This window comes from Fundulus heteroclitus, chromosome 13 (genome assembly GCF_011125445.2).
Source record: "Fundulus heteroclitus isolate FHET01 chromosome 13, MU-UCD_Fhet_4.1, whole genome shotgun sequence".
Taxonomy (NCBI): Eukaryota; Metazoa; Chordata; class Actinopteri; order Cyprinodontiformes; family Fundulidae; genus Fundulus; species Fundulus heteroclitus.
This window is the reverse complement of record NC_046373.1, coordinates 1,932,871-1,956,060: the sequence shown is the minus strand read 5'-3', so window position 1 is coordinate 1,956,060 and position 23,190 is coordinate 1,932,871. Positions and strand designations below refer to the sequence as shown.

The following is a 23,190-nucleotide window of genomic DNA, read 5'->3' as shown; positions in this document are numbered from 1 at the left end:
CTCCGCACTGTCGTCATTAGCATCACACAGAGGCAGAAGTTTCAAGGAAGAAGAAGAAAGGCGCACTTGATCCGAGCGTAAAAAAAAGAAAAAAAGTTAACCCTGATGGCATCTCTCCAGCTGCTCCAAAACCCCCTCAGGTCTGAGTAACCTCGGGTGTTGTGAAGAAGCCCATTCACAGCAGAAGATGGCTCGGAGGAGACGGGAGGGCCTGCGTGCCAGGCATTCCTGAGCGCACAGAAGACACATTATTATGACATTTACATGGCCGGCCCGATAGATACAGCGTGATTTCCGAGTTTGCAGAGATGTGACTGCGGCGATGTGAGGCTAAACCGCAAGGAGTCAGAGAATGAAGAAATGAGGATTAAACAAAAAAACAGGATTCAAACGTTCTGCGTGTGCATCTGCACTTGTGCAGACGGAAAGTTTTTTTTTTTCCTTCTGCGAACCCTTATTTGCTTTACAGCTGCGTTATTGAAAATGAAGGATTAGCACACTTTGGTAATAACGTTATTCTTCTAGAATATTACATGAAAGCGTCTCCCAAAGTGATTCATTCCCCTCTTTTCTAACTGCTGTGTATTTCATTTGGATTTTATGTAACAGGAGAACACAAAATAGTGCAGAATTGTGATGTGGAAATGATGCATGATTCTTAACGTTTTTCAAAGAATAGAAATTTTAAAAAGTGTGCTGTGCATTTTTAATCACCCCCCACCCCCTATTTCAGTGTTCTACAGAACTACCTATTGCTGTTATTACAAGAGTTATTACCACTTTTGAGGTATTTAGTTTAAAAAAACCAGAGACCAGAATTGATTTATCCATTTTTCCTCAGGCTCAGTCAGACTGAGTGGAGAGCATCTGTTTGCATCAATTTTCAATCCACATTTTGTTATTTGTTCAGTTTTGTTCTCATTTGAACAGAGCATCTTCTCCACGTTTGCTATGTTCCCAACATAGTTTGTGTCAAACAGGAGGGGAGAATACTTATGGATTTTTTTCAGCCATGCTTTTCTTCTTGACAATCTTCCATTTATGCCAGAGTTTCGCAGCTAATTGTCTTCCTCTCAAACAGTTCTTCCACCTGAGCTACGGCTCTCTTCAGCTCCCCCAGAGTTACCGTTGGTTTCTCTGATAAATGCTCTCCTCGTCCGGACTGTCATCTGTATTTCTGCTGAGATTAAATTACACACAGGTGGCCTCTGTTTATAAAGTAGCTGGCTTCTCAGGGCAATTTGGTGCGCTTGACTTTATTTCAGGGTAGCAGAATAAAAGGTGTTGAATATGAATGTGTATCAAACCTTTTAGACAGACTATTCAAAGATTGGTAAAGCCACGTGTCAGTCACCTTCACAATTGTGCCAAATATTATGTGTTACACCTTATTTGCTGCCAAAGTTCCAGTGCACAGTATAGTTAAAATCTGAGTGAACAGGACAGTGCTGGAATGACAGCATATAGCAACAGCTGACACAGACAATGACTTCCCCTTGGAGTCCTGTCAACTTACTGACTGGAAGTCAGTAAGTGAACCCTACCTAATAGTTCCATCCATCCATCCATCCATCCATCCATCCATCCATCCATCCATTTTCTAACACGTCTATCCCTTATGGGGTCGCGAGGGGTGCTGGTGCCTATCTCCAGCTGTCAATGAGCGAGAGGCGGGGCACACCCTGGACAGGTCGCCAGTCTATCACAACCCAGTAGTTTCATTTAAAGCCTAATGATCCTTTGTGTTATTTACATACATCCCAGGGTTACGGGTTATTTAAGGTCGATTCTAGTTTGGCCTGACCAGCTGTGATTGCATTAACCAGTTTTGCAGCAACAGCTGCTAGAGATATATCATTTTATTTAGCATTACAGAGTGGGAAGACTTGCCTTTTGGCATTTGAGAGGAGAGTTTGATTCCAGCCCTCCCAGGGCCTCATGTCAAAGTGTTCACGGGCAAAACTCTGAATCCAACGTTACCTAGCGATCTACAAATTGGTATGGGAACGGGTGTGCGGCTGCGTGTCCCGTTGCAGAGCTGGTATGAGATCCGTTACAGTGAAAAACAGCTGCTTCTTTGAAGGGAAACTGAGCTGTGCCCACTTTGTCGGCCATCAGCTCAGCAGGGTCAATGATGATTAACGGTTTACGCCCAAGTGATCTGTTTGCTCATGAAGCCAAAGCCGGTAAATACCCAAACTTCTGTAAAGTCATCCGACAGGGGAACCACATGGTAGCTGTTAGCAGCCTTTAGCATTAGCATTGACGCACCTCTCAATGCCCATGAACGCTAGCTGCTTAGACCTAGTGGACAATCAGGGAAACCTATTCATACCAGTTTTAGCTCATCTGAGCGGTCATATTCCATTCAGCGATGGTTGATACTTTGTCCTCTGATAGGAGGAGAAGAAGAAAACAACTGAAAATAAAAAATTAATAGATGTCTTTAGACAATATTAGTACCCAAAGATATATGTTATCCATACTAAAACAAACGCATATCTACCCTTATTGTATTTTCTTAAGAGGGCGCATTGATGTTTTTTTCTTCTGATCACGATCTGAGCTGTCACTGTCTTTATCTGTTGTGTGTTTGGCGCCACCCACTTTGCGGGAGTACTAGCCTCTTGTCAGCTTGAACAGCCAATATGATAAATAGTAACAATAATAACTTTATTTATAAGGCACTTTCATACAAAGCGCTGAACAGTTACAAGGAGATAAAAGACAAATTAAAAGACAAAGATAAAAAAAACAGATAAAGCAACAGAAATGCAGAGACCATGGTAACCATGGCAAAACCAAGTGGACACCAGAGCTTATTAGAAGGTAAGGAAAAAGCACTAAAAAAGGCCAAATGTATCCCAACATACATTAATGAATAGCCTTTTTTTTAATTTGTAATGTATGGGTTATGTGTGTCCACATTGACCAGCAGAAAGGATTTTGCATTTACACCAAAAAGTGTTTTGGCAGAAACCAGTCTGTCACATGAACATTTGCAATAATTTTGTATGTTCAGCAAGACTGTCCTGCATACTTGACTTAACCACACTATAACTCACTTTTCTGCAAATTTCTTTTTTTAAACAAAGTTATCTTTGTCAGTAGTTTTTCTCACATCAAGCGTAGACGCCACCTGGAAGCGGAGCGTCAGGGCTAGCTGCTGACACGCATTTTACTCTTCCAAGGTCTCGCAAAATCAATTAAGCTGATTGGTTGCAGTGAAGATCAATTTGTAGCAGTGAACACTGAGGTCTTTTCCTCAGTTAACTGAGGACGCGTTTAGATGAAAATGATCAGATGGAATGTGCGTGATCATCACATTGACATTTTTTTTTTTTTTCTTTTTTGCTGCTGGTATGTTGTTGACAAGCAGAGACAAACAACAAATCCAGTCATAAAGACACGGGGAGACATCGTGACACACTCTCAGCCCCGATGCAGAGCCCGACCGTGTGTCAGACCGTCTCAGAAAAATATGTTCCCATATCCACAGTATGGACACAACACTGGACAATAGGTTAGGCTCTATTCAATGTATTGTTTGACAGATGCACTTCTGTTTCTCTGTTCATGGCATCCTGCTGGTGGGGACATGTGTAGCTAGTGCTTGGAGAGGACGCCCATCTCGTCCCATTGAACTTTTCATCCGAATCCTTGGTGAGGCCCTTGATCGTGTCCTCGGTCACACATTTTTTTTTTTTTTTTTATTATCTTGGGGTTAGCCTCATAGTGGATCTTGTTCAGTTATTTTTGAGGATTTTTTATGCCATGCAACCGTCTAAAGTGATTGCAAATGAATCTTGCTCATACACAATCCAACTCAATGTCACGCAAAGCCTGTGTTGGTTACGTTGAAACGTTGAGCTGTTGCTTAATGATCTTTCACTCTGAATCATGATTTTGAACATATCAGCGTGTGACTGCTTACGGAAAGGGTGTGCTTTGTGATTTTTACCGAAACCCTCACAATCTGCTGAGTTAGATTGAAATTAGAGACGTAAGCGCCTTTAGTGATACTGAAAGCAAAAGAGATAACTCAGGCCTGAGTGGGAGCAGCTGAGAGATGCTAAGAAAGGTTAACTTTTTTTACACTTGGATCAGGTGCTCCTTTCTTTCTTTCTTTTTTCCTGAAACAAAACAAAAAATGTCTTGCTTGCTTATGTGACAGTGAGAACAGAAACAGTTATATTATGCAATATATTTAAAAACAAACATACCTAACAAATTGAAAGGAAAGGGAAAATTTGTCTTTTAAGGGGTAATTGATGGATTTGGAATTTATCCACTTAGCTCTCTTTATAGTTGGTCTTGGAGAATTAAGCTATTTGGTACCCAGATTGGGAGAGGACAAAGAATATTTATTCCATCTTAAAACAATCCCATCTGCAAAAATGTTATAGTTCTCCATTCCAAAGCCATTTTAAGAACCTTTAAACCATTTTCACATTAGCAGTGGGTGTTTATATGGGAAATTGGGGTGGGAGGTGGTGCATCACAAATCATGTTCCTGCATGAAACATGCAACATGTCAAGTGTTTTAATTTAAAAAAAAACAATGTAAGAAAAAAATTAAGGTTGTGAAAAAACTAAGAAATAGCATCCACTGGGGCCAAACTACATTTTTTTTTTTTTTTTTGGTGGGTCAGAAACCTTTACGTATTCCTTTCTGAGTGCATGTTTCACACTGGATAATCACTGGTGCCGCAACACCTCCTACTCTATTTCTAATGTAAATAATAAATGGCATCTGTGTAACCATAACCACCATTTAAAGGTTCATGTCTGCATTAACCGCCTTGGCATTTTTAAGATTGGAGTTGTTAAAGATGGTAAAAGCCTCCTTTGGTCCTAGTTCTTCTCGGACTGTTAGCTTCAGCCTTTAGGACCAACAACTACATGAAGACATCAAAAGAGTTATCTACTGAGGATAATCACTGGAGTGATTAAGCTCTTTTAGATTTTTTTTTTTTTACGCCTGTATATATTTGTTTTATTTTATGCATTCATATATTATAGACATAAATAGTAAGCAAGCAAAAGTAAAGGTAAATCATGAAAGCAAAACCAAGTAGTGGACTTTCACTTGTTTCAAACCAATAAAACACAAGGTATGTTTTTTAGAAAAGAAAGAAACGTGAGCAAAATTACATGAAAAACAATGAATACTGTAAAAGAACAGACATACTTAAGATTCCTGTATGAAAAGGAAATATTATATATTATTTTAAAAAGAAACTGAAAGTATGGCATTCCTGATTTTTCCCTTTTTTTTCTTACATGTTGCTATTATTTTATTTTTATTTATTTTTTTATTGGATGTTTTTATGACTAATAATAATAAAAAAAATGTAATTGATTTCGCTGTTGGGGGTCCTATGGCGGGGTGGTAAAAAAAAAAATCTAAGCGGTCCTAACCGATTGGTCAAGTTCGCCAGACAGCCCTCCTTTCTAGAGCGGCGATTGGCTCAACTGGAGGCTATGGGCGGGGCCTTGAGCCAGTTGTATGTTGAAGCGACGCGTTCTGCGAGCCGTGAATTTAGAGGGTCTCTCTCCACCGGGGTGATAAGTCAGCACGCTGCTACGAAGGAAAGGACGTCGCCTGATATTAGAATAAAAAAAACATAAAGACAGAAGAAAATAACACTTCTCATCGTCTAACCGCTGGATACGTAATTTACCCTGGGACTGGATTGATATAAACCCAACTTTTTTAGTTTTTTCTTTTTAATTTGCTTTAGAAGACACCAGAGCTCTTCGAAGACAATGGGATCCCAGTCATCCAAGGGAGAGGTGGCCGCGGAGGCGAACGCCGCCGCCGCTGATGCCGCAGCTGTCAAAACCAACGGACAGGTAGCCGCTCACCGCTTACTACTGTTCACTTTTTCCCCTTTTTTCTCATCGGGAAAGACCCTTGGGTGCGGATAGAAGTTGCATTTCTCTCATAAAATCCCCCGTTCGTTCATTTTTTTTTTTTTTTTTGATTTTGAAGTTCCGTTGCTTGGGGGGAGGACAGGTGGGGGGTGGAAAAGAGGGGCTTTCTGCTGTCTGGCACCCCACAGACTAACACATTAGTCTGAAATGTTTAATTTTTTTTTATGGTAACGTTGACTTTTCGGGTTTGAAGTTGCTCAGTGTTTATTTGTAGATGAAGAGCAACGCATCCCCCCCTCTTCCTCTCCCCTAACGTGTTGGATACAGTCAGTCGGGCTTAAAGGGGGAGGGGGTGGGGGAGCCTGCTGGACGCACGTAGACAGTCTACCGCTCTTCCCTTGATTTGAATGGGACTTTCCTTCATATATTCTGTGTAGGAGTCAGATTTGCTTCTACCCTCTCACGCTTCACTATAGTTATGACTTTATTATGAATGCTAATGAGACAGGTTCACCAACTTAAATTTAAAGCACCGAAGTTTGGTCGTTTGTTCTATCGTTTTTTTCGTCGGTAATTTGTTTCCTTTTAGATAAGAAAAAAATGCATTTTGGATTTTGAATATATTTTTTAAAAAGCCAGTGCATGTGCGCTCATATATTTCTTTGAAGAGACGCAGCCTCGTCTTTGTTGAGTCTGACTGTCTGGTACGGTCGACGGTCTGGTCTGCGATGCGCTGCCGCCGCCTATCGTCAGGCTGGAGTACTGCAAGGCGTCGCCTCGCAGCCAGGCATGGTGGTTTATTAATGAGGGGGAAAAAAGCTGTTTTATTCCTGATTTTTTTTTTTTTTCACACACACACACACACACACATATATATATATATATATATATATATATATATATATATATTTCAAATTGAAGAGTTATCACCAGAAACAAATAAATGATCATTTTGTGATCTTGTCACCTTCAGGAGAACGGCCACGTGAAAACCAACGGCGATGTCTCCACAAAGCCTGACGGGGATGCCGCCGCCACCAACGGCTCCGCTGAGGCAGCCAAGGAGCCCGAAGCCGGCGCCGGAGGCGACGCCATCGAGCCCGCGCCCGCCGCCGATGGCGAGGCCGCCAAGCCTCAGGGCGAGGGCGCCGCCAAGGAGACCCCCAAGAAGAAGAAGAAGAAGTTCTCCCTCAAGAAGTCCTTCAACATCAAGCTGAACCTGAAGAAGAGCAAGAAGAGCGAGGCCGTGAAGGAGGAGGCCAGCGCCGCCGCTCCGGCCGCCACCTCCGAGGAGAAGCCGGCTGAAAACGGAGCCGCCGCTCCCGCCGAGGAGAAGAAGGAGGAGGTGAAGGAGGAGGCCCCCGCTGCAGCCGAGGCTCCGAAGGCGGAGGAGGGGGCGGCTAAGGAGGAGGCACCCAAGGAGGAGGCCAAGGAGGCGGCCCCCCCAGCCCCCGAGGCCACCAAACCAACAGAGGAGAGCAACTCGACCCCCGATCCCTCTGAAAAGAAAGAGTGATTGTACCTGGAGCTCGCGATGAACTGGGTGAACTGTTTTTCAAGAGAGAGAGAGAAAATTTAAGAGTATATATATATATATATTTATATATATGTGTATATGTATACATATGTATATGGATATATGTATATGTAAATATATACACATGTATGTGAAAGACTCCTTCGACGTGCCACTTTTCGTCATGATAAACAAAGACGACAGACTAGATTCACTAGATCACCTCCCTGGTTACAGCTTCAACATCTGGACGTGGACTGGGTTTTAGGCGGTGGGTTGGCCGCTGTGTGGAGAACTGGATTTAGCCGGCCTGAGCGTGAGGCTGAGCCGCCGACGAAGGACGGGACTGATGGACGGAGAGAGAGAGAGAGAGAGAGAGATGGATGGATGGATGGAGCCGAGGCGTCTTTTCCTCCGACGCCTTCCACACAGCTGGAAGATGCCTCCCCGCTGGAGGGAACCAAGCTCGATACGATACTAGGACGGCACCACCACTTGAAATGACTGTTAAATAGAAGAAGAATAGAAAAAAAAAAAAAGCAACGACAACAAAAAAAAACAACAACAACATGAAATCAGATAATTAAGAGACTCGTCAACTTTTTACATTCCTATATTTTAACCCAAATTTGAAGTATTTTGTGGTGTATTATAGAGAACCATCTTAAAGATTCAGAGGAGCTATGTCTCGTTTGTTTAAAAGAAAAGAAAAATAGACCGTTTTTTGATTTTTACCGTACTATGGAAGGAAGGAAAGAAAGAAAAAAAAAAAAAAAGAACACTTACGCTTGCTATGTTCACTGTTGCGGTTTGATATGATGCAGAGTTGTTTATCTGTCGTGTGTGAGCCTGAATCTGCTTTGTCTCTGTAAATACGTTGGACCGATTTTCTGTTCTTTATTTTGCTAATGTTGACAGATGTTACTGGTTTTATTGTAAAGTTGATAATGGTAAATAAATGTTGGGTACCTGCCTGTCCATGTGTCTGTACGCTTATTCCCATCCTTCGTTACGTTCGCAGGACCGAAGCAGCGCATCTGTCCGGCCCTTCGCCGTCGGTGGACATTGATCCAGAGGTGCGCCTCCCCAGGCTCAGTGTTGGCAGCTCTAAAGTTCCAACTTCTCCGCCATCCTGTTCTACAATGAAGTTGAGACCAAACAAACAGGGAAATAGTCATGTGTCAGCCCGTTTCCATGACCCTCGTCAAGCTGCTATCTACAAAAAATAGCCACGGCCTGGCTAAAGCTGACCTGGATTGCGTGCTTTGGCCAAAATGTCAAGGCATGCCAGCATTTAATATGCAGCGTGTATTAACTGGAACCTCTGGTAACCATGTGTTAAAAGTCTTAAAATAGATGTATCTGCATCTAAAGTATATGTAAATAAAACAAACCAGCCCTTATTTTGGTGACATTCCATCTCCCTTTAGGATGTTCTCAACAGGATCACCAGTGCCCAGGTTTAAACCGTGTCTGGTGAACCCAGTTCTGTTTTGTTTGTTGGCCGTATGTGTTAGATTCACATCCTGCTGAGAGACCAAGTAATGACCTATCTCAAGTTTTCTGCTTGAGAATATCTGTTTTTTCCTTTAAAAATCACCCAAGTTTTGAAATAATTAAGGATACCACGCACTCTAAGAAGGTCCCCAGAGCCTTGGGAAGAGAAGCCAGCCCACAGCATCATAGATCCTCCAATGTGCTTCAAGCTGGGCGTGAATTGCTTTTACACATTCAGTGTCCATCCTCAGGGTTAGTCTTAACGGACCAAAGCACGTGGTTCAAGTTAAAGGTCTCAGTAGAGTTTGGGCGAGCTGCGCGTTAGCTAGGACATGCTTCTTTTCACGTCTTCTGGTTCTTATGGAAAATCGGTCAGTTCTCTGACAGCGAGTTTAAAGAGATTGCTGCCTGGGGGTGCCAGCAGATGCGTCTGCATCTTCTGCGAGGTAGCCGACAGGATGACGGCCCAGTAGTGTTGTGGACCTGGACAAAACCTTGGGGATCCGGAATTCAGCAATTCAATATAGTCAATGTTGCAACAGGAGAAACGCCTGATTCTTCCCCTTTAGGTCGTTGCAATGCTTAGTTTTGAGAATTAGTGTAAAACACAAGAAACGAAGCGCATATTCAGACCCTTTCCAAACGAGTAGAGGTGACCACGAGCTTGTAAATTCTAACAACCAATGATCCCAGCCAAAGTGCGTTAAGGGTGTTTTGGTGGTGTCCACATGTTGGTCTGATAACGCTGCCAAATCATGCCAACCGTGTTATAGCCCTCTGAAAGTGTTGAGAAATCGTTTTCCAGGGGAACAAGCATTCATCCACCAGATCCATCTAGAAATAGGAAATGGGGAGTAACACTTTCACATAAGGGCAGGGCACTTTAGGGCAATGCTGAAGGCCAGTGCCAGCAATTTCAGTCCTGCTTTTCCTTTGCAGGTAAAATCTGGCACCAACACCGCAGGAACACCAGAACCACCTGTTTTGTTTGCCTGAGCTTCCAGGACAGAGCACACGCCTAGAAAGTAACCGTCTAGTTAGCAGGTCTGTAAATTCAACACAGTCCAATCCAGCAGCAGTTGTTTATTGGCGGTTTTGTATTCCGTATTATATACAATGTATTAGGAGGTGTTGATCCACTTTGGTGCAGCCAAAATAGGAATGGTCAGACTGAAAGAGGCACAGGATGGCACTGAGCATTCACTTTGTTTGAAAGCACTGTCCTGCATATACTGACAGCAGAAATCCTCTTTACCAGGAGACCTCCAGGAGAACCAGACATAGGGCGGTGGTCACCCGTCACAGCTGGTTGGGGTGGGGGGTGGGGCATGACAAGACACATGCAGCTCTTTTTGAGAGCTACTTTGAACTATTTTAACAATTAAAGCCAACCTCTGAACCTGTTAAAGTCTATTAGACATCAGATCTGAAGGATGAATAGTTTTCTCAAAGAGCAGCTTAATCACTCATTCAAAGAAGCGGGAAATTCTGGCTATTTGTCCAAAGTTAGAATTATTTAGCAGTAATCAGTGTACCTAAACCTATTCAGGGGTTAAATGGTAAACGGACTGAAGCTATACAGCGGTTTTCTAGTCAAAGCGCTTTCCACTAAAACCACACTCATCCCATTGCAGTCATGATAAAGCAGCGCGGCAGGCAACTTGGGGTTGAGTGCCTGGCCCGTGGGCACACACCGACATGTGACAGGGGGAAGCTGAAATCGAACATTTCGGATTGCAAGACAACTGCTCTTCCCACTGAGCCACAGTTGGTATATATTAATTTATAATTATTGTAAGGTTTATTTCCTAGGGATTTTAATTAAGTCCAAGAAAAGACAGCGACTTGACACATTATTGGAGTGAAAGGTGAAACTTTTGTCTGTACAAGAAACATTCAAAATATCGCCTAAGCTGATGTAAAGTGTAGCCTTTATCAAGTTTACCGGTCTGTTTCTGGAGTTTAAAGAATTTAAAGAATTTAAAGATTAACAGGGAAGAGTGCCTTGCTTTGGGTCAGAGCAGGCTCTTCAGTTTCTCTGAGCCACTTTTACCATCGCCTCTGTGCTAGCCCGGGGGATAATTGTGCTGCTCCAGCAGTATTCTGCCTCCCTGGCGGTCATTCAGAAAAAAACAAAAACAAGTCTGACTGGTTCTTCCCTTTGGATTCGAAACTTAATCATTTGTAGCCTAATATAAAACCAGTGGAGCCACAAACGTAGCAGCGCACATGTAGCCAGAAACACTTGTCAGGATTAAATCTTGACAGGGTGGCTGGTTTCCGGTTTCCAAGCAGGTGGGCAAAGCTTCTTGTGTTTCTGGTTCTTCTTGAGCCTGAATTCAACCGCTATAATCTTCCCGGGCAGGAGACGTCACCGGGACCAATCAACCAATCAGAGTGTCGCGTTAAACACCTGATGATGGAAACCTGTTAGCATTTATAGCACACTGTTTGATCTCAGAGAGGAAGCATGGGATGCAACCAACCCGTCCATGCAAACCAAACGATCTGCTAACGAGCTGCTAGCCGCTCCAAGGGGTTACGTTTCTGAGATTAACATGTATGTCACTTTATAAAGTTAGCCAAACATTGTTTTAAAAAAGCTTTTCTGAATTTCCAAAGCAAAGCGGGAACGTTCACAAACGGGCACAGGGTCAGCCTTTCTTGATCACGGCGGATTCTGAAGATTCAGGGACGAGGTAAAAGTGGGGCTAACGTTTAAGGCTCGGCGAGGATGTTTTGAAATCAGTTTCTTCTCATCCAGTTTCGGCATACTCAGTTCCTTCCGACTTGTAACGGCCCTCAGGTCTAAATACAGGCGTACTACAGATGATTCATCGTGCTGTTGGCTCAGTAATCTGTAACATGCTAAACCATTAGCTCTACTGACCCCTTGACCCCGTGTTTGCCCCCCCTCCACACACACACACACTCTGCGCGCCGCATCGTTATCCCCTTCACATCGATGCTCGTCCGCGCCGTCTGAAGGCGAGCAGCCTCCTGAAGATGGATAGCTGAGCAGAGCAGCCGGGCTCAGGCTGAACTGACCCATTTCACATGATGAGGATGTGCTGAGATCGCAGCTGCATTTAGATCCAGCCTCCCAAAATGACTGTGAATTATTGACGCCGGCGCTCCCTCTTGACCTCCCTTTGTTCCTTTCACTCACGTGGTAGGTTCAAAAATCTGTTTGTGTTTATTTATTTATTTTTTTTATTAAACTCTTCATCCGTCCAAACAGCCACAAGCCAGAAATCTGCTGAGGAAACCTTCTTTTTCCTCCGCGTGAGCGTGCCGGGGATCAGTGTGCAGTGAATAATTCATTGCCGCTACAATGGGAGCTCGTTTCCAGAGCGTTGTCTCTTCCACACATAACTGTTTCATTTGCAGAGTGTGATATATGTGAGACCATCACTGTCCCTCAGACAGCAGGCACGGTGTCTGGAAGTCGGCTCACACCTGCATGGACCTGTACTGCCACCTATCGGCTGTAATGTGTATCTGTCCCACGTTCTGCCACACAATTTGGATTTTTTTTTTTTTTTTTTTTTTTAAGAAATATACAAAAAATACCAGAAAGTCCACTCAACTGGATGGGAATAGGTCTTCCCTCGATGTTCACTGGTTACTTCCCTTCTTCTGGTCTTCTCTCGTGAAGCTGTTCCCTCCGATATGGTCACAGCAACCAGCTGCCGTTTTTTTAAAAAGCAAGCTCTGTACCGGTGGCAACATGATTCTGCAATATGCAAAACATACCTGCGCATAGGTTCTGAGACTTTGGCTCATATGTGTGGTGACACATTTAACAGTTCACCTGGGGTTTGTTAGCACCTTCTCTGCATCATTTGTAAAGTCTGGTCTCCTTCAGATATCCATCAGAAAGTGATACTTGTTTTTTTTTTTTTTTTAATACAGTTGGGATTCTTTACTGAGTAGGAAAAAGTGTGATTTTTTTAGAATTGTTTTCCATAGTTGTTCATAGATTTTTAAAATAATGTGTATTTGATCTGTTATTCTTTAATAGGAATGGAACTGAGAACAGATTTCTGCATATAATGAGATGTTTTGTACCCACAGCAGGTAACTCTGGGACTTGGGCTGCAGCTTGAAGTATTCCTTACGTTCATCTTTTCTTTAGACACATGGGAGGGACTCAAGTAGGCTGCAATAGTTTGTCTGTGTCTCTCTCGAATGTTTTCACATTTGTCTCATCGCAGCCATAACCTTCAGTGTCTTCTGTGCTGATTTTACATAGTGGGCCAACACAAACTGGTGCAAAATTGCAAATTGGACAATAAAGGATTCATGGTTTTTAAAACTTCTTAAAAATAAATTGGAAGTGAGTCAACACTTTATAGATCATCTCCCTACAAAATACAGCAATATGGAATATGTGCATGTAGAGGCCATTCTTCTTAGCATATAACTCAAGCTCAGGCAGTTTGGAGGCAAATCATCTGTGAGGATCACTTTGTACGTTTTTACTGCAGGTCCTCGATAGGTTTTAGTTCTGGAAATCGGAAAATTCAATTTATTTTGATCTAAACTATTCCACTGTGATTCTGGCTGTATGTTCACAGTCGCTGCCCTGGTGGAGAGCGACCCTCCGTCCCAGTCTTATTTCAGTGAAATGTCTGCATGACATGAAGGCATGGATGGCTTTAAACTTTTTAAGTTTTACGGGGGGGGGAAAAGACAGAGGTGATGGGTTTTTGGTGGCGCATAAGAGACTCTGCCTTCAGACCTGGATTATCTCGGCCCGTTTATAAAGCTGACGGCTAACCCTTCCACAGCCAATCAAATCTGTTGTCAAATCCAGCCGCTTTCAGCTTCAGTACTTGGCCAAAATGAAGTCCATGCTGAGCAAAATACACTTTGAGACAGTGATCCTTAGTGACCACTAGGCTGGATTACTGTAATGCACTTTATTTTGGTGTAAGTGGATCTTTAATAGCACGTCTGCAGATGGTGCACGACTTTTAACTATGATACATAAATTTGAGCATATTGCCCCCATATTAAGCTCACTTCACTGGTTGCTGGTTAATTTTCAGATTCATAAATTTAAAAAACAGTTTTTAAGTTTTTTGAATGGCCTTGCCCCCACCCTACATCTCTGAGCTCCTACGTCATTATGTACCGCACCGTCCTCTCGGGTCAGCTGACCTTTTACTCTTGTCGGTGCCATGAACCAGGCGTAAGCTCAGAGGAGACCGTGCTTTCTCTGTAGCCCGTCCCAAGCTCTGCAATGATTTGCTGCTGCATATCAGAAAGGCTTCCTCTTTGACTACTGTTAAATCTCTTCTAAAGACTCATCTTTTTACCTTGGTTTTTAACACTAAGGAGGATGTTGGTGTTTGTTGATTTCATGCCAGTTTTTTCTGTTTATTTTCCTATTGTTTTTATCGATATTATTGATTTTTATGCTGTTTATATTTGTGTTTTTTGTACAGCACTTTGGTCTCTGTGTGTTTAAAGTGCTTTATAAATATAGTTATAAATACAGTTGGATAAGAAGCCCAAGTGTGCAAAATAGTCTTAAGGGTCTGCTAAGAGTCATGATTTACTGCGATGCGGCATGGATTAATCACTTAGGGCTTCTTCGATGATACATTCATGCCTGCATTGAATTCTGGGCAATATTCGTAAGCCTTCATATGTAAAACTGTGCAATGAAACATTCTTGATAAGTTAAGACTGTGCAAATATGCATTCACAGTAGTGTTATTGTGACGTGGCCCGGGTGGGTGGGATCAGTGGCTGTACGTCTTGGCCTTCTCTGGACTCAAGGTCATATGCAGAGTTTGTTTCTTTCACACATGCTGTTTTGTACATAGGAGAAAAAATGTCTCTGCTCTGTAGTCATGTTTTTTTGTTTTTTTTTTTTGTCCTACCCTCAGTCGGAGAATGGCAGCTATAGCTGCAATTCACCTTAAACTGTTTTCTCCTTCGGCTGCTGCAGAAGCCGTAGTGCTGCCTGCTTCCTCCTGCAAATCGGTTCGGACATCCGATTATTTTATAGATCAGTTTGCTGACTAAGCAAGCCAAACTAGCCAGTTTTGGGCAGGATTCATTAGTGATAAAAACATATGTTGAGGCTCAATTGTGTTTCCTGAGGTGCCAACAAAGATGAAACATTTTAGGATCTACTCTGACAAAGTTGGACAAAAATCTAAAATTGTTGGAAAGGAAGGATATAGCGGCTTAGGGGTGTAACAGCCGTAAGATTTAAGCACTTAAGCACTTTGGATTAAAAGCACTGAGTTAGCTTAGTTTCTATTGTTACACGGAATGTGAAAACTCGGTTTATGAAACCAAAAATCATATTTTGAATTGACACAAAATGTTGGGGTGATTTAATGAAACAGTTGCGCACAAAGTAAAAGGATTGTACACGTTTATTTAATTCATAAATGTATATTGAAAAGCCTATGGCATGTTCTGTTATTGTAATAAGAAATCTATGGATTCCACTGTTTTGTGAAAAGGTTTCTGGGGAGGGCTAACTCTCGAGGGCTTCAAGATACTTCTGATAAATTTAAATACAGCCTTCCAGGTTTTTTTTTTTTCTTTCCACTCTCCCATAAAGGTCAGATGTGTGGAGTGCCTAATAATCCTCCCATCTGATCTCCTTCCTGGGCCTTTTTGCCATGTTCCTGCGTCTTCATGGTGCTGTTTGTTCACCGATGTTCTCTAACAAACCTCTGAGGCCTTCACAGAACAGCTGGTTTTATACTGAGATTAAATTATGCTCCGGTAGACGCCACTGATTTAAGAAGAAGAAAAAAAAACTGACCAATTTCATTTAGAAGTCAGGCGCTGGATAAAAACACACACCACAGATATTTATTCACCAAACATTTCATTACTTTGTGTTGATCTCTGTGAAATAAAAACCCATAAATTGCATGCACTGCAAAATCTGAGAAGGTCTAGGGGGTGTGCGGACTTATAGATTTAAAATAGAAACAGTAAAATGTTCGGGGGCGTCTTTTAAAAACATTATTCCAGCTCATTGACGTTGCAGCCCCATTCTTTAGTCACTTTTGAAACTGAAGCCTTGGTGGTCCTCGGTTTGTTTACCGGCTCCTCCCAGTGAGGCGGGGAGCTGCTGTGATTGGCGGAGAGGAGCTCAGCGCGACGCCCCCCCCCGCCCCCCTCTGTAACAGAGAACCCGGCAAGCGGACGAACCAGTGGGGTAACTGGTGGAAAATGGCGCTGTCTCAAGGAACAAAGAAAAAAGTTTGCTATTATTATGACGGTAAATGCTTCACTCTGACTTCCTGCACGCATTCACACCGAAATGCCCTTTGCGGCGCATGAGACTTTGGGCTTTTATCTTTCTATATCCGGGGTTTAAACGTAGCGGCGCGGTCAAGCCGGTTGTCGAGGAGCTAACGTTAGCATGCTAACTAGCTCGCTTCAGACAACAGCTAGCTGTTAGCCCGATGTGGGCACCCTGTACACGAGCGAGCCTTCGACTTAGTTTGAAGACAAGCGAGTTTCCCTAAATGAATAAAGCGTTCTCTGGGATTGTTTTCATGCATTCGAGCTGTTATTTAACAGCACGATGATGAAGCTAGCCGGTGATGATCACAGCGTTCCTCCAACTTGCTAACAACTTCCGAGAAGTGCGGAAGGATGCGCCGGTCTGGTCTGGTGCTTTAATACGCCTCCTCTTTCCAAAGGCTTTGGGTTCGAGCAGCGAATACGCCGTAGGGCTGTGTGCTTTTGCTTTGCAGGGGGATTAAAGTTTAAAGTGTCGTTTAAAACGCGGTACATCCTTGTGCTGCTACGTGTGCGATCTTTGACACCAAAGACGACCCCCCCCCCCCCCCCCGAGTGTTGTTTCCATCATGTGTTCCCTGTTAGAGCGATCCCTTAAAGCCGGCCGTGCTGGTGGGAAATCCGCTCGTACTGAAGCATCTGATCATGACTTCCGGTCTCCCATTGATTGAGTCGGACGTTCATGAATAATTAAAGACGGAGAAGCTCGGTTGGACAGTTTGACGTTCACTGTGCGTCTGAGATGCCGACTTCCTGCTTTCCCGCAAGTTCCTATTTTCTTTTTTTTACTTTTTTAGCACTATAACACGTTACAAACACCAGCACAGCCCTTAGATTTTCGCAAATGTTTGAAAAAAATGTATGTGGGACAACCCTGAACATATTTCAGTGCCTTGGAGTCTGGGTACAACTTGTATAACAGTGTAAAAGTGGTGTCCCCCTTGAAATAAGAACGACAGCCCGCATGGAAGGGGGGGGGGCGCACTGGTCCGCATGGCCGTGGTCCCAGAAAGAAGCCTGTTGTGAAGATGATGCACTACAAAGTTTGTTGAAGACAAGCAGGCTAAGGACGTGGATCACTGGAACCGTGTCCTGTGGTCTGATGGGACTAAGGTAAACTCATTTGGTTCAGTTGGTGTCCAGCATCTGAAGCAGAGCAGGATCCCTCCCCCCCCCCTCCCTTCAGAAAGTGGGTCGCAGGGCAGGCGGCGCTCCAACATGACGACAACCCCAAAAAAGTCGACCGCTGCCTCGCTATAGAAGCTGGGGGTAAAGGTGCTGGACCGGCTAAGCACGACTTCGGTAGAGCATCCTAACATCCAGCTGCTCGATGATGTCATCGGGGGGGGCGTGGCAGAGGCGTCCACCTGCGGCGCTCTGGTGAACTCCGCGATCAGGAAAGTTAAGGACGTAACGGTGGCCGCACAAAACGCGGACACTTTGGGCACAGTCTGGACACCTTCACCCATGATGCCTCACTTTAGTTGCCAGCGGTTCAGACAGGAATGGCTGGGCTGACTTATTTCAAAGAGACACCAAATTCACACCGTTACACAAATTGTACACTCTCTACAGTTTCTCAAAGTTTCATAACTACTGTGTTGTCCCATGAAAAGATATGTTTGTACAAATAAAGAGACTGGGGGGGGTAAAGAAGCATTCTCTCGGCCAACTCACAGAAAGTGACCAACAACGGGTGGGGGAGGGGCGTTGTTGCATAAAAACCGGCTCCTGTTTTCTGGATATGAAATGACCGACACCTTCTTTTCCCCCTACAGGTGACGTGGGGAACTATTACTACGGCCAAGGCCATCCCATGAAACCCCACCGCATCCGCATGACGCACAACCTCCTCCTCAACTACGGACTGTACAGGAAAATGGAGATCTACGTGAGTCTCACGCCACGCCGTAATGCTTTCACTGGTCGTTTGTGCCGTGCAGCTGAACTGGGGCTGGGGGGGGGCCGTCTTTGGACAAAACGTAACGTAGCTGGACGCAAGGAACGAAAAGACGTTTCAGCCGGGAAACAAAACGACTTTAAAGAAATGAGACGTTCAGGTTCTGAAGCAAGGAGGCCCGATATGCAGCCTCACCGCTGGCTGCATGTTGTAAATGAATCGTACCGTTTAGTTTTGTTTATTGTATTCATATGTAGTGCTAAATCTTGCCGTCGCTGTTTTTCTTTTTCTTTTTACACGCCTGTGCAGATTCTCTGTTATCCGGGACAGCTAACAGGGTTAAATCAGAGGCTAACGTAGTTAAAATATATTCTGGCCAACCTCGGATTTAATTTACGCCGATGCTAACGCTAAAGCAGATTTTGTGTAGATATGAAGTAGCAGAAAGTTTCTGGCACATGTTGTTCTGGGATGGCAGCGTGGACCTCTGCAGACAGACTAAAAGGACAAAATGTCTGTTTTGTGTGGCGCACCAAGTAGGTACCATGATCCAGTTGGACCTCTGAACCTGGATCAGCCAGCATGACCGGGTTGGACTGACCAAGTGACACAAACCGGTTCTGTCGCTGACCCGAGTGACGTAGCCCAGAATATTAAACGTGTTCTGGTTCCGTCTTAATAGATGGATTCTGTCGATTGTCCGGACGTCTAGAAACGTTTGTGTCTGCGTCATTTCAGAGACCGCATAAAGCCAGCGCTGAAGAGATGACCAAGTACCACAGTGACGACTACATCAAGTTCCTGAGGTCCATCCGCCCCGACAACATGTCTGAGTACAGCAAGCAAATGCAGAGATGTGCGTCCTGTCCCGCGCCGCTGTCTCCGCCCGCCTGCCTTCCCCTCAGGTCGAGTCACGCTGTTGATTTTCTCTTTCCTTGCAGTTAACGTCGGCGAGGACTGTCCCGTTTTTGATGGTCTGTTTGAGTTTTGCCAGCTCTCAACGGGCGGCTCGGTCGGTAAGTTACTCCTTCGTTTTTATATGATCCATCACTGCTCTGTCCCTAAGAAACAGTCAGGCTTGGAGCAAACAAGTCCTCTTAATTATTTTAGAGTGTTACTGAGATATAATGTATGGGGGGGCTTCAGCTCTGGTGTGACGTAACTAAATTGTTTCAGCTGGAGCGGTGAAGCTGAACAAGCAGCAGACAGACATTGCCATCAACTGGGCCGGTGGACTCCACCACGCCAAGAAGTCTGAGGCTTCGGGTTTCTGCTACGTCAACGACATCGTCCTGGCCATCCTGGAGCTGCTGAAGTAAGCTCCACACCAACACTCCGCTCAGTCCCAGTTGCTTTTGCTTTTCCTATATTCTTCTATCTTAAAATGACTTTATTAGACATCCAGGATGCAGGTTTTTATTTTTTTTTAGACAAATTAATTCCTAAAAACGGAGGTGTGCATTTTTATTTGAGTCCTCTTTAAATAAAATCCAGTGCAACCATTTAAATCACCTGCTTAGAGGTTGCAGTGAAACGCCACACCCGTTCTGTTTCTCTGATGGGCGGTGTGAAATTAGGAAGCATTGCTCCGTGCTGAGGAGAACCCGGTTTAGCAGCCGCTCTGAACCGGAGAGGAGGGTATCTGAGATCTGTCTGAGATCAGCTGTTTGGGCAGAAGCAAGGCTTTGAACGCTTTTGCAGATCGTTCTATTCTGGTGGTCAAGGCGGAGAAACCGATGATTTACTTGAATCCCGCCCGCCTTCCAGGTACCACCAGAGGGTGCTGTACATAGACATAGACATCCACCATGGCGATGGAGTAGAGGAGGCCTTCTACACCACAGACAGAGTCATGACGGTTTCCTTCCACAAATACGGGGAGTACTTCCCTGGCACCGGGGATTTGAGGGTGAGTAGCGCACTCTTCGTCCCGGAGAAACGTTTTCCTTTCACCGCGGACGCCATGTGACCAACGATCCGACCGTTCGCATGTGTGCAGGACATCGGGGCAGGAAAGGGCAAGTACTACGCGGTGAACTACCCGCTAAGAGACGGCATTGATGATGAATCGTACGAAGCCATCTTCAAACCTGTAAGTTGTCTAAAACGCTAACTTTTAAACCCTGGCATACCTAAAGTCCTCTCGCTTCCGATCGTTCTCAAATGCTCTTTTGCGCGTTAGATCATGGCTAAAGTCATGGAGATGTACCAGCCAAGCGCCGTGGTTCTGCAGTGTGGAGCCGACTCTCTGTCCGGGGACCGGCTGGGCTGCTTCAACCTCACCATCAAAGGTAAGAAAGCGCCTCCAGGGAACAAGAACCGCCTTTTAAAGTACTGAAAACCCAACTATATACGCGTGTCTTTACTCACCAAGGCCACGCCAAGTGCGTCGAGTACATCAAAAGCTTCAACCTACCTCTGCTGATGCTGGGCGGAGGCGGCTACACCATCCGCAACGTGGCGCGCTGCTGGACCTTCGAGACGGCCGTGGCGCTGGACTCCTCCATCCCCAACGAGCTGCCCTACAACGATTACTTCGAGTACTTCGGGCCCGATTTCAAGCTGCACATCAGCCCGTCCAACATGACCAACCAGAACACCAACGAGTACCTGGAGAAAATCAAGCAGCGCCTCTTCGAGAACCTCCGCATGCTGCCCCACGCCCCCGGCGTCCAGATGCAGGCCATCCCCGAGGACGCGCCTCACGCCGACAGCGGGGACGAGGACGAGGAAGACTCCGACAAGCGCGTCTCCAGTAAGAGCTTTCCCCCCTCAGCGGGCGCTCGATCCGGGCCGGGCTCGTCTTTTTAGGGGGTGCTGACCACTTCCTGTGCGTTTACAGTCCGCGCCCACGACAAGAGGATAGCCTGCGAGGAGGAGTTCTCGGACTCTGAGGACGAGGCCGAGGGGCAAGGAGGGGGCCGCAGGAACGCCGCCAACCACAAAAAGGCCAAACGAGTGAAGAAGGAGGAAGAGAAGGAAGGAGAGGAAAAGAAAGGTGAGGGCAATCACATCCACGGTGGTCTTTGAAGCTCCTGTGAATTTACAACATTGTTTGTTTCCTCTAGAAGTGAAAGAGGAAGAGAAAGAAGAGGAGAAGATGGACACATCCGGGTAAGAAGCAGAGTTGCAGCGCGTAGAAATGATCAGGGTTCCTCAAAGTTAAGGGAGCTATAAGTTAGATATTTACCCTAAAATCAACCTAAATTATTCTCATTTCTCACCCAGGATGGAAGTAACATTCCCTATAAACAATCGGTCCTCTCCATCAACAATGTCTCAGTTAATGTCACGGTCTGGAACTACAGCAGTTCAGAGTGTAGCCATGTCTACTTCCTGATTCCTGAGCCAATCATATGAGAGTTCCCAGGGTTCCCTGCACTGAGCGCAGCATTCGGTGTTTTATTTTGGCAAAAGATCAGCAGCCTGCTAACATAGAAGCCAGTAAGAGAAGCAGACCAGAACTACAACAGAATACAACATCATAGACGTGTCCTGTGGAAGTAAAGATTCACAGCAGCAGCACACCGTTCGAATACGGCATATTAGATTGTGATTGACAGGCTGTTGTACCGATTTGGGCCACAAGGTGTCAGTATCACTTATAGCTCCTTTAAAGCTTTTTCATGCAGGGATTTCTACACTTTTCTGGTGCTTTTTAAAGCACTCTGGACGTAAGTATAAACCATCACCTGGTTGAGTTGTATGTTTCACAAACCAAAAAAAAGTGTTATCTGGACCAACTTAAATTACCTGTGGTTTAAAATCTCAAACCAGGTTCTTAGTTTTCCTAAATGAAATAGTTGAGATGTTGTAGGCTGTCTAGAGTTTGAGACATCTAGGATCTATGGTCCACACTTCTGTACTAAAACAATTGATCATTCATTTTATTTTGAGAAAGATGCATTTTGTTTTTGATTAGCTGTAAGTCATAACCATAAAAAGAAAGAGTAAGTCCATCTGCGTGTAGTGAGTCGGTTCAGCCTGGTGGGAGTGTTTAGTAAATGTTATCTCCACCGCTTCTGTTTCAGACCAAAGGAGGAGATCAAGACAACTTGAAGTGACGCTGAAGGAGATATGGATGTCCTCCCCCCCACAGATTCCCGTTTTACCTCACGCAGCAAAGAGGATCTTTTTCTATCCCTGTTTAACTTTGTTCTTGCAGACAAGCCTGGTTTATATTGTTTACATGAGTCGAGCAGCAGGTGGCTGGGAGGTTGCATATAAGGCTGACCGTCAGCCCCGCCCACCTGTCACTAATGAGATGTTAAATCCCCCCAAACCCCTGTGAGCCGCCGGAGTCAGAGATGTAAAGGTCTCACCCGCAAAAAGACTCTCCTGGTAGTTTTTCTAACTATTTATGATGCATTAGTCCGGCGGCTCCACCGTACCGCTCCCTTCGTCAGTGAATGCATGCTCAGCATCATCTCACCGTCAGCATGTACATATTTTAGTCCCCCCCCACCCCCACCTATCTCTGCTCATTAAGTTATTTTAAATCATGTTTTCAGTCGGCTCATCTTCCCGCTCCGTGAACGTGTTTCCTTCCTGTGCCGTTTTTATGTCCGGGCGTGTGAAGCTCTCCAGAGGCTCGCGTCGCTGAGCAAATGACTTCTTTTAGAGATTTTGTATCGTTTTACAGAAAAAGTAGAGAAGGCCCGCCAGCGGCTTTCAGTGTGGCTGGAATTGTATCCTTGTGAAATGTGCATCATATCTTTGTCATAAAAAAATTAAAGAAAAAAAAAAAAACGATCCACCCGTGTTTGCATGTGATTAAATAGAGCAGCGATTGTTTAGGAATGTGAAGCTTTAACATCACAGGGTTCATTTAGTTTGTGCTGAACTGAAGCGCAGGGTTCTAGTGATCCGCATTAGGAGCAGACTAAGGGATCTACGCTGTCCTGGTTCTGCCGACGTTCTGCTCCTAGGCGTGTCCCACAGAAAACAACGTGGAGATCTCATTTGAGACGGGTCAGATGGTTTAGCAATTGTAAATAAGGAAAATAATGAGTTTACATATTTAACAAAAAAAAATGCTCTGAAATGTTTTATTGATGTAAGCACTTCTCTGTTTAAGGATCCAGTGATGACTCCTTTTTCTAGTGGAGTTTAA

The 23,190-nt window shown here is 44.5% G+C and overlaps 2 protein-coding genes across 2 annotated transcripts; both read left to right on the top strand.

The window, feature by feature from the left end:
- The first annotated feature begins 5,529 nt into the window (after positions 1–5,529).
- On the top strand, positions 5,530–8,369 carry marcksl1b (MARCKS-like 1b). The gene is made up of 2 exons (XM_012875777.3): positions 5,530–5,856; positions 6,851–8,369. Exons 1-2 carry the CDS (start codon positions 5,770–5,772, stop codon positions 7,391–7,393), a joined length of 630 nt encoding a protein of 209 aa, XP_012731231.1. The 5' UTR covers positions 5,530–5,769; the 3' UTR covers positions 7,394–8,369.
- A 7,676-nt stretch (positions 8,370–16,045) lies between these two features.
- hdac1 (histone deacetylase 1) lies at positions 16,046–22,824 on the top strand. Its single transcript, XM_012875769.3, has 12 exons — positions 16,046–16,151; positions 17,956–18,068; positions 18,816–18,933; positions 19,019–19,093; positions 19,254–19,392; positions 19,845–19,986; positions 20,077–20,169; positions 20,260–20,368; positions 20,452–20,832; positions 20,920–21,075; positions 21,146–21,191; positions 22,109–22,824. Exons 1-12 carry the CDS (start codon positions 16,103–16,105, stop codon positions 22,134–22,136), a joined length of 1,449 nt encoding a protein of 482 aa, XP_012731223.1. The 5' UTR covers positions 16,046–16,102; the 3' UTR covers positions 22,137–22,824.
- Positions 22,825–23,190: the final 366 nt, after the last annotated feature.

Bases quoted from the DNA above. Each gene is read 5' to 3' on its own strand.
- hdac1 (XM_012875769.3), top strand. From the start codon at position 16,103: ATGGCGCTGTCTCAAGGAACAAAGAAAAAAGTTTGCTATTATTATGAC. The intron at 19,094-19,253 runs GTAAGTTACTCC...AAATTGTTTCAG, and splicing joins CTCAACGGGCGGCTCGGTCG to CTGGAGCGGTGAAGCTGAAC. The intron at 21,076-21,145 runs GTGAGGGCAATC...TGTTTCCTCTAG, and splicing joins GGAAGGAGAGGAAAAGAAAG to AAGTGAAAGAGGAAGAGAAA.
- marcksl1b (XM_012875777.3), top strand. From the start codon at position 5,770: ATGGGATCCCAGTCATCCAAGGGAGAGGTGGCCGCGGAGGCGAACGCC. The intron at 5,857-6,850 runs GTAGCCGCTCAC...TGTCACCTTCAG, and splicing joins CTGTCAAAACCAACGGACAG to GAGAACGGCCACGTGAAAAC.